The sequence below is a fragment of the Scomber japonicus genome, chromosome 10 (genome assembly GCF_027409825.1).
Source record: "Scomber japonicus isolate fScoJap1 chromosome 10, fScoJap1.pri, whole genome shotgun sequence".
In the NCBI taxonomy this organism is placed as follows: domain Eukaryota; kingdom Metazoa; phylum Chordata; class Actinopteri; order Scombriformes; family Scombridae; genus Scomber; species Scomber japonicus.
The window spans coordinates 31,494,137-31,511,719 of record NC_070587.1 but is presented as its reverse complement, the minus strand read 5'-3'; the positions used below and the strand labels follow the sequence as shown (position 1 = coordinate 31,511,719).

The window sequence follows — 17,583 nt, the reverse complement described above, 5'->3', positions numbered from 1 at the left end:
GACAGAAGGAAGGAAGAAAGGAAGGATGAAAAAAGGAAGCAAGGAACGAAAAAGAGGAAAGAAAGATGCAAGGAAGGAGGGAGGGAAGATATGATGGATGGAAGACGGAAGGAAATATGGAAGGAAGGAGGGAGGGAAGAAAGGGAGGAAGGCCAGAAGGAAGGAAGAAAGAAGGGATGAAAAGAGGGAAGAACGGAAGGAAGGAAAGTGGGCCAGATTGGACCCCTCAGCGGGTTGGTTCTGGCCCACGGGCCGCATGTTTGACGCCCATGATCTAACACATTCATTAAAGACAATAAAACAAACACTGAGCTTCATCCCTCAGTAACATCATCATCATCATCCATTTGTTCTATATGTGTAATTATAGATCTCTATTTTTACTCTGCTGTCATTGTTGCTTTGCATGTGTGTTCTTGTGTAGGTGTGCAGTAAAAAAGGTTTCAGAGTGTCACATTTATCTTCTTCAATGCAATAAAAAGAAAGACTGGAAATATGAAAAGTTGGTTGACAAGTTCACTAAACTTCAAACAGATAGAAATAAAAACAGGCTCAGAAAAACAGAGCTGGAAGAAAGCCAGGAAATGAATTTCTAAGGGATGATATATATAATATTCTGTTTAGACGTCCACAGGACACACAGCGGATTATTCAGTTTGATCATAGAGTCATTGTTTTAGTCATTTTTAAGCAAAAAGAGCCAAATATTAACTAGTTGCAGCTTCTACATTTAGAGGATTGGAGGTTATTCTTTGTCTTATATTAATATCTCAGGACTAGGCATGGGATGATAACCGTGTTCAAGGTATACCGCGATTTGAAAAAGCCACAATAACCGAAACCGCCAAATTTTCTGTCATACCGTTCCTAAGGTATGAGATGTTTTTAGTCTGGTCAGAAATCCCTCAGGTGGTGCAGCTGCAGCGTAGAGTATCACGACCCCTCACACTGTCATTACAGTGTATATTCAGGTTAAATGAACATGTCTGTCTTTATTTTTCTTCCTTTCAGGAACATTATAGAGCTGGAATCACAATACCACCATACCATGAAACCATGATATTTTTGCTTATGGTTATCATACCACCAGAATCTCATACCGGCCCATGCCTACTCAGGACATTTAAAAAGGAGGTCACTATGATGTTTAAGACATTATGACGAGCAGTGACATTTTATAGACAAAGTATTTACCATTAACAAAAACAACAGTCATTAGTTGAAGCCCTGGTGTTTTAACTAACTATCCTAACTAGGGCTGGGTATCAATACTCAATACCAAAATAAATCGATACCAAGTAGCATCAAAACGTCTCCTGCAATCGATCCTTTTTGCACCCAGAGCTAGAAAATATGACTATTTGTACGGACTTGCTCACAATCAGCACAAGTGTTCTTTAATTTAACGTGACGTGATTGGTCCACTACCACAGCAGCTACGACCCGTCTGTGGTGGTGAAGTCGAGGTGAATTTGAGTTAGCGCTCAGCAGCCAAGATGCCTCCTAAACGCTCTAAGGCAGCGGTGTTACCATAGTTACCATAGTTACTGTAGTTACCGTAAATCAGAGGTGTCAAACTCATCTTCATTCAAGGGCCACAAACAGCTCTGAGTGGTCTGATAGATAGAGGAAGGAAGGAAGGAAGGAAAATAAGTAAGAGAAGACAGGAAGGACAGAAGGAAGCAAGGAAAGAAATAAAAAAGAAAGGACAGATGGTAGGAAGGAAGGAAGGAATGAAAGAAGGACAAATGGAAGGAAGGAAGAAATGAAAGTAATACAGGAAGGAAAGTGGGCCAGATTGGACTCCTCAGTGGGCCAGTCCTGGCCCTCGGGCCTCATGTTTGACACCTGTGTGTCTACACTAAACGTGTTATCTCCCATACTGTAGCAGCTGTTCATGTATCAGCATCATGACATCATCGTTACATTCATTGTTCTTGGCACAGAGACACATTCCTGCCTCTGGAAAGCTTCAGTAACATCAGGAGGCTGACACGGCCGTCCACTCTCAACCATGAGGTATCCATGGGGGAATGAGGGAGGGTCTTATGTAACCGTGAACTGAAGTTTAATTGCAGGTTGAAGTCCAGAAACAAAGCTGTGAGCTGCTCAAACATACTGGGAGAGTCTACTGGGAGAGAGGAGCAGCTCTGATGATAATGAAAGAGGAGACAGAAGATGACGTTATCTTCACCGCTGAGCTCGGACTAAAGAGACCAAGGCTGTGTCCGAAATCACCCCCTAACCACTATATAGTGCACTATATAGTGACCACGCCATTTTGTAGTGGTGTCCGAATGTTTAGTGATTATTAATGTTCCCTATATAGTGCACTGAATCTATCCCACAATCCACCGCGGAATGTAGTGAGCATCCGATGGTCACTAACCGGAGCAAGATATCCCATCATGCATTGCAACGAGCGGAGTAGTGTCCGAGCGTGTCCGAGACGTTCCGCCGTTGAGTCCACTATATAGTCCACTATATTGAATTCACTATATAGTGAGTAGGGAGTAGTGAATGAGTGAGTGATTTCGGACACAACCCAAGAGTTTGAGTTCATTCATGTCTTCTATTCTTTCTTTTCTTCAGTCAGTTTATGCTTTTATTTTTAGTGTAATGAGAAATTAGAAAAAACACAAAATCAATGAAAAGGTTGGATTTTAAAATGCTATTTGCAGTTTTGACACTTCCTCTTTTTTTAAACTCACTGAGGGAATCATTCTCTTTTTCTACTTTATTTTTTATAACTGGAAACATTCAGAGTTATATTTACTCTAAAATGTGGTGATCACTTCCCTTTTCTTGTTTTAGTTGAAAACAAAACAACATTCAGACATGTGGTGACACTAAATCCAGGTGAACTTTGCTTTTAAGTATTTGCACTTTTTTTATAATCTGGGTATTTTTACATGTGTTTTATTAGTGAAGCTGCAGCGTAACAACTAAAACTGTCATATTCATACATATAAATAACAATTCTACTTCTCTCAGTAACTCATTGAAAGCTCTCATGGTTCTCTTTAGGACACTAGACCTGATATATTTTATATTTAGGATTTATTTGGAATATAATAAAGAACTTGGTAGTTAGCATTAGCAGATACACAATCTATAAACCTAAAGTGTTCAACAGGAAACACAGGAAAGGGTTGCATGAAAGGTCATTTATGCTAAAGTTTAACCTTCGTGTCGTCCTCCCGGGTCAAATTGACCCCGTCTGTTTTAACTGTTCCTTCTTTCTTCCCTTCCTTCCTTCCTTCCTTCCTCCCTCCCTCCCTTCCTTCTTCCTCCCTCCCTCCTTCCTCCCTCCCTCCTTTCCTTCCTTCTTCCTCCCTCCCTCCTTTCCTTCCTTCTTCCTCCCTCCTTTCTTTCCTTCTTCCTCCCTCCTTTCTTTCCTTCTTCCTTCCTTCTTTCTCCTTTTCCTTTCTCTCTCCCTCCTTCCTTTCCTCTGTCCCTCCTACCTTCCTTCTTTCCTTTCCTCCCTCCCTGGTTCCTCCCTTCCTTCTTTCTTCCCTCCCTCCTTTCCTTCCCTCTTCCTCCCTCCTTTCCTTCCATGCCTCGAGGACAACAGGAGCATTGAGGCATCAGACATTTAAAAACAAAATGTGTGAGAAATGAGGAAAGTCCACAGAAATGCTGAGATTAAAAACAGAAACGGGGAATTTTGAGTCCATGGATTTTTATGCACATCTATTTAATTTCATAGATTGTGAGGAGGCAGCGCAGCAGTCGTGTCATTCTAGTAAAACTTGTCTCGGTTGTGTAGGAGGGCGTTAACTCGTGACTGCAACCGGATTTAGTCAAACTTCCCCTTTAACACCTGACTATTTAAAATAAACAGCTAGATGTGGTTTTACTGTTTTAGAGAGAGAGAAGTGCAATCTGATCCCGCTGCTTTAACCCTCCTGTTGTCCTCGAGTTAAGGAAGGAAGGGAGGAAGAAGGAAGGAAAGGAGGGAGGGAGGAAGAAGGAAGGAAAGGAGGGAGGGAGGGAGGGAGGGAGGGAGGGAGGGAGGAAGGAAGGAAGGGAGGAAGAAGAAAGGAAAGGAGGGAGGGAGGGAGGAAAGGAAGGAAGGGAGGAAAGGAGGGAGGAAGGAAGGGAGGAAAGGAAGAAGGAAGGGAGAAAGGAAAGGAAGGAAGGACGGGGGAAATAAGGAAGGGTGGGAGAAAGGAAAAGAGGAAGGAATGAAGGGAAGAAGGAAGGAAAGGAGGGAGGGAGTGAGGAAGGCAGGATGGGGTGAAGGAGGGAGGAAGGAAGGGAGGAAAGGAAGAAGGAAGGGAGAAAGGAAAGGAAGGAAGGATGGAGGAAGGAAGGAAGGTAGGAGGGAGGGAGGGAGGGAGGAAGGAAGGAAAGAAGGACAGAGGAAGAAAGGAAAGAAAGAAAGAGAGAAGGAAGGAAGGAAGGAAGAAAGGAAGGAAGGAAGGAAGGAAGGAAGGAAAGAAAGAGAGAAGGAAGGAAGGGGGGAAAGAACAAAACAGACAGGGTCAATTTGACCCGGGAGGACGACACGAAGGTAAAGAAAACAAAAAAAACTGATCTGACTGTTTTTGAATGTGTAATAAAAGCCAGATGTTTGTGCTGCTGGTGATGGAGGAGGAGGAGACAGACTGCAGGGAGAGAGATGGTCTGGGATGTGAAGGGTCTAACATTCAGCTCTCCTGTGTGTGTGTGTGTGTGTATGTGTGTGTGTGTGTGTGTGTGTGTGTGTGTGTGTGTGTGTGTGTAAATGAGGCTGGAGGGTAAAACACGGATGACGTCGCTGTTCTGTTGATCTGAATATTTTGGCGGAGCGGTCAGCCGAGAAGGAACAGTCTGCTTCAGAGTCTGTGTTCACAGCGAGATGTGACTCATGCCAACGTCTCAAAACAACAACAATTAATGTCCAAATATAAACCAGGACAGACTCTGAAAACACACACTGACTGCTGTGATGTATGTCATGCTCTGATTAATTCATTATAGTGTTTGTTTGGTTTTTTTGGGGCTTTTTTGACATCATAGCTCACAAAGTTTACAGTGAATGTCATTACAAATAAATCATTTAACACTGTTACCTAGGTTACCGATTAGATTAATTAGGATAAAAGTCTGATGTTGACTCCTTTACAGCTGCAACTAATGATTATTTTAATTATCGATTAATTTGCCTATTTTTTTGATTAATTGATTAGTTGTTTGGAGATGATGATCTGTGATCTAATGTCAGAAAATAGTGAACAATATAAGTTAGAAATTCCCAACAGGCCGAGCTGATTGTCCAAAACCCCAAAAATACTCAGTTTACCATCATGAAGACAAAGAAAAGCATAAAATCATCACAGTTAAGAAGCTGGAATCAGCTTTCTTTTAACCCTCCTGTTGTCCTCTAGTCGAGGAAGGAAGGGAGGGAGGGAGGAAGGAAAGGAAGGAGGAAAGAAGGAAGGAAGGGAGGAAAGGAGGGAGGAAGGAAAGAGGGAGGGAAGGAAGGACAAGAGGGTAAGGAGGGAGGAAGGAAGGCGGGAAGGCAGGAAGAGAGGAAAGGAGGGAGGAAGATGGAAGGAAAGGAGGGAGGAAGAAGGGAGGAAAGGAGGGAGGAAGGAAAGAGGGAAGGAAGGAAGGAGAGGAGGGAGGAAGGAAGGAAGAAGGAAGGAAAGGAGGGAGGAAGGAAGGGAGGATGGAGGAAGGAAAAAAGGAAGGGAGGAAAGAAAGAGAGAAGGAGGGAGGAAGGCACAGTCAAAACAGACGGGGTCAATTTGACCCGGGAGGACGACAGGAAGGTTAAAAAATGAACGTAGATATTTTTAAGTAGATAAGTAGATAAGCTGACTTATTGATAAATTGAGTAATTTTGTGCAGTTATAGACACAAAAGCACTGATATGAAGTGAAGATGTTTAAAGTGACACAGAGAATCAGACTGAATTATTATCTGTTATTTTGTTTTTCACGTCATAATTCAGCCTGCTCATTCATTTTAATAAATCAGCAGTGATGTCATTTCCTGTCAACACAGAGGAAGTGGAAACAGCTGCTCGGCTGATTTGATGCCAGTAAAAGAAACACGTTGATTTCCTGAAATCAACTAAAAATAATCTTTAATGTGTCAGTCTCATCTACATCTACACAGCAGATCTCTGATTGGCTGCGTTGAACGTTATCTGAAGCTCTTACTTGGACTTGTTGATGGTGCGTTTGAGTTTCTTCTCCAGCTGCTTCATGCGACCAATCGCTGCCGTGTATTTGGCCGCCGTCTCCTTATGCAGCAGCTCGCTCCTCGTCTTCGTGTTCTCCGCCTCCATCACCTGCAACAGCCAATCAGAGTCTCAGTGTCTCTGTGAAGGTCCAGAGCTCAGGAGTTTTTTTTACTATTAAATAAATAAAAACAACACCCCCCCCCCCCCCCCCCCCCCCCTTCCTCCTCCTTACCCGCTGCGTGGCGTGGTTCAGCATCTCCTGCCAAGCAGAGTCGAACTGCCGGTTGTCTTCCTCCAGGAGCCGCTGCTCGGCCAGAGAGATGGTCTCCTTGGCTGCACGCAGGACCTCAGTGGCTCTCTGGAAGTCCTGAGTGGATTTCTGAGCCTCCAGCTGAGCCTGAAGGAGAAGACACAGAGATGGAGAGATGGTTCATTATTCTGGTGTAAAGCATCAAAGACCAGCTGGGTTCATGTCTTTAGTATTACTGTGTGTTAAACTGGAAGAGCAGTCAGTCAGGTCTCTCATGTGTAACTAATCCTGACTTCATCTTCATTTATAGAGCAGTGGAGAGGTTCATTTCTACATATTACAAACTGTATTCTCTTTATGAATCAATAAAGAAGACTATAGTTGTGAAACCAGTTTAATCTTCACACCTCAGCTGTAAATGGCCTCTTTGACTGTAAAACACACTTGTCATTGACAGACCTGTTTCCTGTGTGACTCCTCTCCTCATATTATTCTATAGCTTTCCTTCCTGCAGAAACTATTTTCATTCAGAGTTCAAGTTTAAAATCTGGAGAATCTAGTTTATTAAGTTATTCTGCTGTAAAAACCTGAATGAACCTTTATCACATAAGAAACCTGAATTATTATTGTAATTTTTGCAACATTAAACTATTCTACACTTTCACCAAAATATTTTAGTATAGTTTAGTAGTTTGTAACTAAACAAACAGCTGTTTTCATCACCATGTTCATTTTCTTTTTTCAATGAATCAATCTTTTAGTTAATAAAATGTAATTTCATAGAATAAAATAGTGAAAAAAATGCCCCAGGCTGACAAATTTAAACGAATTGTTTTATCCAAAGCCGGAAGATATTCAATTTACTTTGATATTAAACTGAAAAACTGGAAAATCTTCACATTGAAGAAGCTGAAACTAGCAGATATTTTACATTTTAACTCATTAAAATTGTCAATTAATTTTCTGTCCATCGCCTGATTGGTTCATTAATGAGGATCATGCGTCATCATTTAGTTAAGGGAACAAATCAACACACACACACACACACACACACACACACACACACAACACACACACACACACACACGGCCAAAAATAACACCGACAGACTTTAAATGTGTAAAAACTAGCAGCAGAGCTCTTTGTGTCTTCAGTCTTACATAAGACGTCGCAGACATCATTGATCTGATCTCACTGTAATAAACAGCTGAGGCGTCACACACTGCAGCTACTAACCTAATATAAGACCGCTGTGTGTTTGCCTGTGGATAAACACACAGCCGAGGTTTGACCTGGTGTCCAAAATCTAATTACTGAAAGCAAAGCGGCCGAGCTACGCTGAACCTTATTGATCTTTTTATGAGGAAAAACTCATACATGCAACTGAAGGAGTGAACTGAAGAAAAGATTAGCTAGATTAGATTTTAACAACATCATAAGGCTGCTCAATTAATCAAAATGTGATCGTGATTATGATTTAGGGGCCAAACGATTTCAAAACTAATAAAATCGAGGGGAAACTATTTTTAATAATAATAATAATGAGATAGTGCTCAATAACAAAAGGTTTTTTTATTTTGAAAAGCTCAGACAGGAAGCCGCTGCAGCACCATTAGTTTAACAGAAGCTGAAACACACGGCGAAATGTTTTAACTTTAAATAAAAGTGCAGAGTTTCCAGCCTGCGTCAGACGATGCACTTTATTTTGAAAAGCTTAGACAGGAAGCCGCTGCAGCTGCGTTAGTTTGACAGAAGCTTAAAACACACGCTAAAATGTTTTAACTGTAAATAAAAGTACAGAGTTTCCAGATGGCGTCAGACGATGCTGAGTTTACTGACTGATTATTAAAAACCAGGATGTGATGTGTGAACTGTCGTCATGGTAACCCGCTCAGCATTAATATCTCTGCACATTTTCTGCTGTGTGTTGCGTTAAGGGGCAGATAAAAGGCTGCTGGGAGAGAAAATTAATTAAGCCGAAGGAACAAGAAATGCAGCATGTTTCTAAAGTAAAAAATAAATTTGTTTCAATAATCGTGATTTCAATTTTGACCCAAATAATCGTGATTATGATTTTTTCCATAATCGAGCAGCCTCTGTGTGGTGTGTAAGTCAGACCTGTGAAAACCCCACTGCAGGATCGAAATAATGAGCTAGAGATAATCCATTGTGTCTATAAAATGAATTAAAAATGCTCATTATAATTTCTAAAAGCTCAAACTAGTTGTTTATTCACATTACTCTGATGCAATCAATGCACATCAAATTCTGAATCAGCACTTTCCATCCACAGACTCAGTATCAGTCTCCCATCAGCTCTCTCAGTTTTAACTCCAGTCTGCAGACGCTGTGACATCATCACATGCTCGCTGTAATTGGTTTATCGACGGTCATCAACATGCCAGCGGAGCGCGAGCCGAACAGCCTCGGCCTTGTTGCAGTCATGTGCTGCCTGGACGCACGTGCTGATTGGATCCTACAGAGAGACGTTTGTTACCTACAGTACTGACTCTGGTTTATCTGTGTCATGGTCCTCAGTGTTAGGGACCGTCACACATCAGCCAATCTTTTTACTTCCTGTCGTCGTCTAACAGGAAGGTTCCACTAAAGATGAAGCGTGTTGATTAATATCTGCTCGTCCTATCAAAGTGTTCTTGAGGAGCTAAATGAATCTCCTGCGTCTGTTCTCAGTGTGATTGTAAAGGTGTGTGTGTTGTGTTCAGGATCTTCTGTGACCCAAAATACTTAAAACTGTTTTATAATCAACAAACACTGACATGCAGAAGAATTGGCATTGATCACGTGGCTGTAATAAGTCTTATAATGATGCTCTGTTACAGCCGTATCTTCCCTCACCAGAATTGGCCAGCTGAGGGGTCCTGTCCGGCCCACTTTCCTTCCTTCCTTCCATTTGTCCTTCCTTCCTTCCTTCCTTCCATGTGTCCTTCTTTCCTTCCTTCCTTCCTTCCATGTGTCCTTCTTTCCTTCCTTCCTTCCGTCTGGTGTCTAGCCATCAGTCGGTTTATTGGGTTAATTTAGAAGTTTGTAATGATTTGACACCACCAACAAAAACGCAAATGCTAATTTAGTGGCGTGGGGGAAGCTGACTGGCCTGCATCCAACATACATTTCGGGATGAGCTGTGAGTCAGATTTCATCACCCAGCATCAGTGTTAGATCTCGAGGTTGAACCAGTGAGAATCCCTGCAGCCACCTGAAACTAAGACGAGTGGAAGATCTGCATCTGTTCTCCTCTGAGTTACTGTTTGCATCACTTTCATTGTAGGATAAAGAAAAAAAGAAGAAGCTGCGAAACAACAGATGCTTAATGTTAACGCTGTATTTAGTTGTTTGTCTTGTAGTGTCTGAAAATCTGACACACTTGGATCCAAATGTGCTTCTATTTTCTCACCAAGCAAGAATAACCTGAACAAATTGATCGCCTTGAATAGACTGTAGTACAGAGAAGTGTATTGTTTAAAGGTAAATTAGTCAATAAACATGATGATTACTCAAAAGAGTGGAAACTATTCTTATCCTTACAGAATAAAAAAAGAAGACTTTGATATGTTTTTCCTTTTCTAAAAGCAGACCGAGCAGACCGCTTCATGTTTGTGCTGACAGAATGAGAGAGGTGGGAGGCGAGGGAGATTGAGGGGGGGGGTTGATGAAGAGGGAGTGAGCACATGTAGGACGGGTTCCTCATGGGCAACGTGACAGACGATGAGGAGGAGGAGGAGGAGGAGGAGGAAGAGGAGGAAGATCAGACTGATACTGAAAGTGAGGGGACAAATTTGCAGTCGTGATGTATCATCTTTGCAAAGGTCTCGTTATACAGATCAAGAGTTCATCCTCTGTGCCGAGGACGTTTTCAGACATCTCAGACTCAACATATCAGACTCAGATATACGTCGTCTCAGCTGCTCAGCCGTCGTGGATCTCAGGGTAACCATGGCAACCACATAAACCACAGAGGAAAGAAAGTGACACAGGAGACAATAATTTCCAATTATCAGAGTTCCCTGAATGATACACGAGCAGCGACGGTGGGGCAGAAACAATGTTGATGATATCTGTATTAATGGTGTCATGTTGTTAATTATGTCTACTGTTCTAGTTTGACTGCTGCTGAACCTTCCTGTCGTCCTCCCGGGTCAAATTGACCCCATCTGTTTTGACTGTTCCTTCTTTCCTCCCTTCCTCTTTTCCTTTCTCCCTCCTCCCTTCCTTCTTTCCTTCCTCCATCCCCCTTTCTTCTTTCCTTCCTCCATCCCCCTTCCTCCCTCCTTCCTTCCTTCCTCCCTCCTTCCTTCCTTCCTCCCTTTTTTAATTCCTTCCTCCCTTACCTCCTTTTCTTCCTCCCTCCCTCCCTCCCTCCCTCCCTCCCTCCTTTCCTTCCTCCCTCCCTCCAACACTAAAGAACCTCGTGGGGAAGCATCTGCAAAATGTTTCAACACCACAAATGTACCTGGATAGGGAACATGAGGAGGAGCATGCTGAGTTTATAAACGCAGTGTGGACAAAGAAGACATAATCGGATCGGTGATCGGTTTATTTAAACTCACTGATCAGTGATGGGTGATCGCCCCCAAAAATCCTGATCGTGTAAAGCCTACACATTATACCTTTAACACGCCTACTACAACATATCCTCATAATTAAACAGTATAGGTCTAAAATTCAGCTGCCAAAAACAACCTATATTAGTAATAATAAACTCTAGAGCACCTTTCCAAACCGAAGTTACAAGGTGTTTCACATAATACAATAGTAACAGAATAACACACACAAATACACAGACTATAGTTATGTTCACACCATATAGCAGATGTAATAATGCACTCCAGATTATATAATTTGCTACTTTCCAAAACTATTAAAATATAGATGCTGTGGTTAAAGTCTGGTTAGCTTGGTTAAGGTTGAGTTCATGGTTTGGGTTAAAATGGTCACTTCAAACGTGGTTTACACTTCCTTAAAAAAGCTAAAGTTATGAAACCTTTGTTGTCATGGCAACAGCAGACACTACGACGATGTCACCGTTTACGAAAAAGAAAGGTTTTATCAGAGTCACGGTTGGAGATATGACACACAGGAAGCAAACAGTGATGCAACAAAGCCCAAGTTTTACCATCTAACTATTAGGCCATCCACTTGACCCGACTCCACCTAATGAGGCAAAACCATCCAATAAAATCGCCTTATATCATCTGAACTGCATCACTTCCCCATGTCATAATCATTACAACCACCAGATGGTGTAAAACATAGCGACAGGTCATTTTTTTATTGTGAGAAGGAGCTTAATGTTCACAAGTTGATATAGAACGTGGATATTTAGCAATGCAAGAACACTACAGTCTAAAAATATCATTGTTTATTGATGTTGAGAACAAAAGTATAAAAAGTAGATGAGTGTGCAGATGTGTGTGTGTGTGTGTGTGTGTGTGTGTGTGTGTGTGTGTGTGTGTCCAAGCTGATGAAGAAAACAGTTTATCTAAATGCTAAATGTTGGCGTGGCCCTTTAATCTCTTCATGTGTCATCACTTTGAAAGGTGTCGATGCAACAGATCAGTTCTGCTTTTAACCAGTGTGTGTGTGTGTGTGTGTACGTGTATTGTGTGTGTGTCCAAGCATGATGAGAAAAAAAAAAAACCTGCGAATCATTTCTCCATTTCTGATCTTTTACTTTCTCACAGTCTCAGCCCATTTTTCCATCTTTCCTTCAATCATTCCTTCTCTTTTTGATCACTCTTCCACTTCGTCTCTCTTCTCCTCTGTTTCTATATTTATCCATCTGTCTCCTTCCATCCACTTCCTTTGCTCGCCACTATCTCTTCCTCCATTGCTCTCTTTCCTCTTTCCTTTATCTCCCCAGCTGTCACTTTCTATATCCTATTTAATCTCTTCTACCTGCCAAACTTCTGCTTCTCTCTCATTTTTAACATCTCTATCCATTTCCCTCTCCCTGTCTCTCTCCCTCTCTCTTTCTCTCTCTCCATCCCAGTCCTCCTCAGCATTCTCTCTCTCTCTCTCTCTCTCTCGCTCTCTCCTTGCATCCCAGTCCTCCTCAGCATCTTCACTCATCTCTCTCTCCCTCTCTTCCTCTCTCTTCCTCTCTCTCTCCCTCTCTCTCTCTTTCTCTTTCTCTCTGTCCATCCCAGTCCTCCTCAGCATCTTCACTCATCTCTTTCTCTCTCCCTCTCTCCCTCTCTCAGTCCTCCTCAGCATCTTCACTCATCTCTCTTCCTCTCGTTTGCCTCGACTTCATATTTTAATCACTCTGCATGCAGCCTATGAAATTTTCAGAGCGGATGAGCCACCACAGGGAAACCGATGCGTAAGCAATGCAGAAAATTCAGAAACAGAGATGCGATTCCTTCTATGGCAGAAAAAAAAAAGGCTAAATTGGCTCCACAGATGCTTCAATTATTCAACAGAGAAAGAAATGAAGAGAAGGACACAACTGGTTATTGTTCCAATCTTATCAATTCTTGTCAAATAGAAAACACCTTCAGACATACAGCTTGTTAATTTATCTCATGTCAGAATGAACTGAAGTCACTTCTACATAAATGTCACAGCGTTCATCTTATCAGGTTTATATTTGTACATTCCTGTAACACTTCTGACACAGCTGCTGCTACTGTAATAAATTCATCGTCTGAACATCGTCTCATGATAACAGCTCGATAACAGCTCCATAAAGTGAGGGAAACGCTGAGCGAGTCAGTTCTAAGCTGTAAAAATGAAGTTCTTCTTGGTGAAGTGGAGCAAAAGAAAAGAAATCAGACCAGCTGACTCCCTCCTTATATTTTCAGTTTTTATTAACGGATGAATTTATGAATATCCTGCAAACATTGTGTGGAGTAGCACACTAGAAAACACAAAGTAACATAAGAGGAAATTGAGTGTTGCCATTAATTAAGATTTCAACATCATGAGTTTTAAACCCATCATTGTTTTCTAGCTGTGCAATCACTCCTTCTTTCACACCAAATTATAATGATTGTGCAATCACGTAGACTCTTCCTGCAATGTCTAATTAAAATGTTAAGGCTGCAGCTAATGATTATTTCCATCCTCACACATTGTTTTGTCGATAAAAAGGTTAAAAAAATAGGGGGGAAATGGTTAGTTGGTGGATATTAAAAGTCCCAAAACTTACATGAGATGGTACATTTTTGATTTGATGAAAAAATGCAGCAAATACTCTCGACTGAGAAGCTGAAACTAATCAATATTTGACCTTTTTGATTTAAAAATTACTTAAATCATAAGCTACTAATCAAAATAGCTGCCTATGAATTTTTCTGTCAGTCAACTAATCATTTAATTGACTAATCGATGCAAACGACCAATCTGTATGTCTAAATAACCGAAAGAAAAAAGGCCTTCAGGCTGAGGTTCAAACCAAGTTAATAAGTATTATCAAATGAGATTATTAGGCTTCTGTACTTTATCATTTATCAGATATTTCTTGGTCTAAATCAGGAAATCTTAGGCTTTATTTTACTTGTACAATGTTTCTTATTGGACACTGATATATTGAGCAGTTTAGATTAGATTAGATTAACATTAAATGGAAGAAAAGGGGTTAAAACATTTTTATATTCCCTAAATTAAAATATTGTTTTGGTATCTGTATTAACACTTGGTGATAATGTGGAAAATATGTCATGAAGCTGGTTGAATTTGTTCCCATTCATCTGTAACTCCAGTCTAACGGCCTTCAAAACCTTTTTATCGGTCAAACTGCAACAGATGGAGGAAGACATAAAGAAGAAAGATGGGAGCTCAGACGGAAAGGACAGTTAGAAGTCTCCGCCATCAGTCAGAGCTGTCGACGGAAGAAAATGAGCTTTTACATCATAAAAGGAGACTTTTCATTTCACCTTCAAAATCGGACGTTGTGGCGATGACTTCAAAGACTGTTTCACACGTTCACTCCTGTTATAACACTATTTCTTATTCATGTAAATGTGTTTCTCCTTCATTCACTCATCCAGGGAGGAATGGCTTGAAATGCCTCTTCACAGTCATTATAAGAGGTTAACTGCAGCACTCAGGGGTATCAAGACTGATCTGAGAGGAGACTATTTGTCCAGAGAGTCGGGGGGATTCAGACTAATCCCAAATCTGTTTGTCTAACACAATGAACACAAGAGGAAGAAGAGCAGGAGGAGGAGGAGGAGGAGGGGAATAGAAGATAGTATCTGCTTTCAAAATGACCTGCTTTGCCCAATTTACCAGGAAATTTGATTATTTTTCACCTCCATTCCTCAAATCAAGTCTACAGATTAATTTCCTCTAAAGATGAAGCACGATCTCGGACAATGGCGTCTATATCTATCAGCCTCCGAGAGCTGTAAACATGTCCGCTCTGTCCTGTCCTGGCAATCCCCTAATTTGATGTTGCTGTTTATTCCAGGAGAGACACGAAAAATGAACCAAGTCCTGGCCTAGATATGAGAGAGAGAGAGAGAGAGAGAGAGAGAGAGAGAGAGAGAGAGAGAGAGAGAGAGAGAGAGAGAGAGAGAGAGAGAGAGAGAGAGAGAGAGAGAGAGAGAGAGAGAGAGAGAGAGAGAGAGAGAGAGAGAGAGAGAGAGAGAGAGAGAGAGAGAGAGAGAGAGAGAGAGCTGAGGAGGACTGGGATGCAAGGAGAGAGCGAGAGAGAGAGAGCTGAGGAGGACTGGGATGCAAGGAGAGAGCGAGAGAGAGAATGCTGAGGAGGACTGGGATGGAGAGAGAGAAAGAGAGAGAGAGGGAAATGGATAGAGATGTTAAAAATGAGAGAGAAGCAGAAGTTTGGCAGGTAGAAGAGATTAAATAGGATATAGAAAGTGACAGCTGGGGAGATAAAGGAAAGAGGAAAGAGAGCAATGGAGGAAGAGATAGTGGCGAGCAAAGGAAGTGGATGGAAGGAGACAGATGGATAAATATAGAAACAGAAACAGAGGAGAAGAGAGACGAAGTGGAAAAAGAGATCAAAAAGAGAAGGAGTGATTGAAGGAAAGATGGAAAAATGGGCTGAGACTGTGAGAAAGTAAAAGATCAGAAATGGAGAAATGATTTGCAGGTTTTTTTTTCTCATCATGCTTGGTCACACACACACACACACACACACACACGTACACACACACACACACTCTGGTTAAAAGCAGAACTGATCTGTTGCATCGACACCTTTCGAAGCGATGACACATGATGAGATTAAAGGGCCACGCCAACATTTAGCATTTGGATAAACAGTTTTTCTTCATCAATAAACAATGATATTTTTAGACTGTAGTGTTCATGCAGTGCTAAATATCCACATTCTATATCAACTTGTGAACATTAAGCTCCTTCTCACAATTAAAAAATGACCTGTCGCTACGTTTTACGCCATCTAGTGGTTGTAATGATTATGACATGGGGAAGTGATGCAGTTCAGATGATATAAGGCGATTTTATTGGATGGTTTTGCCTCATTAGGTGGAGTCGGGTCAAGTTGATGGCCTAATAGTTAGATGGTAAAACGTGGGCTTTGTTGCATCACTGTTTGCTTCCTGTGTGTCATATCTCCAACCGTGACTCTGATAAAACCTTTCTTTTTCGTAAACGGTGACATCGTCGTTGTGTCTGCTGTTGCCACGACAACAAAGGTTTCATAACTTTAGATTTTTTAGGAAGTGTAAACCACGTTTGAAGTGACCATTTTAACCCAAACCATGATCTTTACTCAACCTTAACCAAGCTAACCAGACTTTAACCACAGCATCTATATTTTAATAGTTTTGGAAAGTAGCAAATTATATAATCTGGAGTGCATTATTACATCTGCTATATGGTGTGAACATAACTATAGTCTGTGTATTTGTGTGTGTTATTCTGTTACTATTGTATTATGTGAAACACCTTGTAAGGAAAGGAAAGGTAAGGAAAGAAGGAAGGAGGGAGGAAGGAATTAAAAAAGGGAGGAAAGAAGGAAGGAGGGAGGGAAAGAGAGAAGGAGGGAGGAAGGACAGATGGAAGGAAGGGAGGAAGGAAGGAAGGAACGAAGGTAGGACGGAGGCAGAAAAAAAGGAAGGAGGGAGGAAGGAAGAAAGGGGGATGGAGGAAGGAAAGAAGGAAGGGAGGAAAGAAGGAGTAGTCAAAACAGATGGGGTCAATGTGAGAGAGAGAGAGAGAGAGAGAGAGATTTCAAGGTTGAACAAACCGCGGTTGATTTCAGCAGCAGGGAGGAAGCCTCCGCCTCCGATGTCCGCTTCACGGCCTTTAATAGGCAAATTAACCCAGATACGTCCAGGCTTAGAAGTAGGACTGCTGCTGTTGTGTCTTCAGAGGGAAAGTTATAGAGTCAGGAATCACTTTTTAGACTGTTTAGTACTTTGCTTTAAGCACACATCAGATTATTTTTAATGTTAACCAAGACATGTTTTTAATACCCTTAAGTATTATTTACTTTTGCAGCTCTTACTTGCAGCTGTCTTGAATTAAATTATTTATTCCATTTCTTTTTCACTTTCATTCCAGAGTACGTATCTAACCCTAACCCTAACCTTTGACATGCTCTCGGGGAAAGAGTTAGCAGTATTGGACATTAAGAGTTGAGACACTTGGGGTCAATATGCAAAATAGATTAAGATATATATGAAGTTTAGTGTCTTCTGGTTGCAAGCCAATGTCCCAGCCTGTCCTAAAAGCCCTTGGCAATTTAATAAAGCATCATAAAGCAACACCTTGTGGATAGAAGCTGGTCTTGCATAGTAATGTCAAAATGAGCAGATTAATGAAACTACTGAATATGAATGACAATCGATGAATCATGTAGAGGAAATACCCACATTCTTTGTTTCCAGCTTCTTAAATGTGAGGATTTGGTGGTTTCTTTAGTTCTGTATGACTAAACTAATTATGTCTTAATGTCAAGAGCTTTGCAATTCATTCAGCAAATTCACAATATGAAAAAATAAAAAAAGCAAATGATTTTGATGTGAAGTGACGTTGCCTGTTAGTGATATTATGAAATGACATGTTGACCAGCAGGATAAAACAACACAATAACCACACACACACACACACACAGCGTCCCAGGTGGTCACAGCAAAAAAAACAGATGGCTTTGACCTTCCTCTGCCTCCAAATCCCTCCAGCTTTTCAATCCCTCCCTCCC

The 17,583-nt window shown here is 41.3% G+C and overlaps 1 protein-coding gene across 1 annotated transcript in view; it reads right to left on the bottom strand.

The window, feature by feature from the left end:
* Window positions 1–17,583, bottom strand: part of sh3bp5b (SH3-domain binding protein 5b (BTK-associated)) — a 52,492-nt gene that overhangs the window by 9,665 nt on the left and 25,244 nt on the right. Inside the window, exons 4-5 of the mRNA XM_053327252.1 lie at window positions 6,408–6,572; window positions 6,153–6,283 (exon numbers count right to left, since the gene is read on the bottom strand). Of these exons, the coding sequence (XP_053183227.1) occupies window positions 6,153–6,283; window positions 6,408–6,572 (296 nt within the window). The remainder of the gene's footprint in view (window positions 1–6,152; window positions 6,284–6,407; window positions 6,573–17,583) is intronic.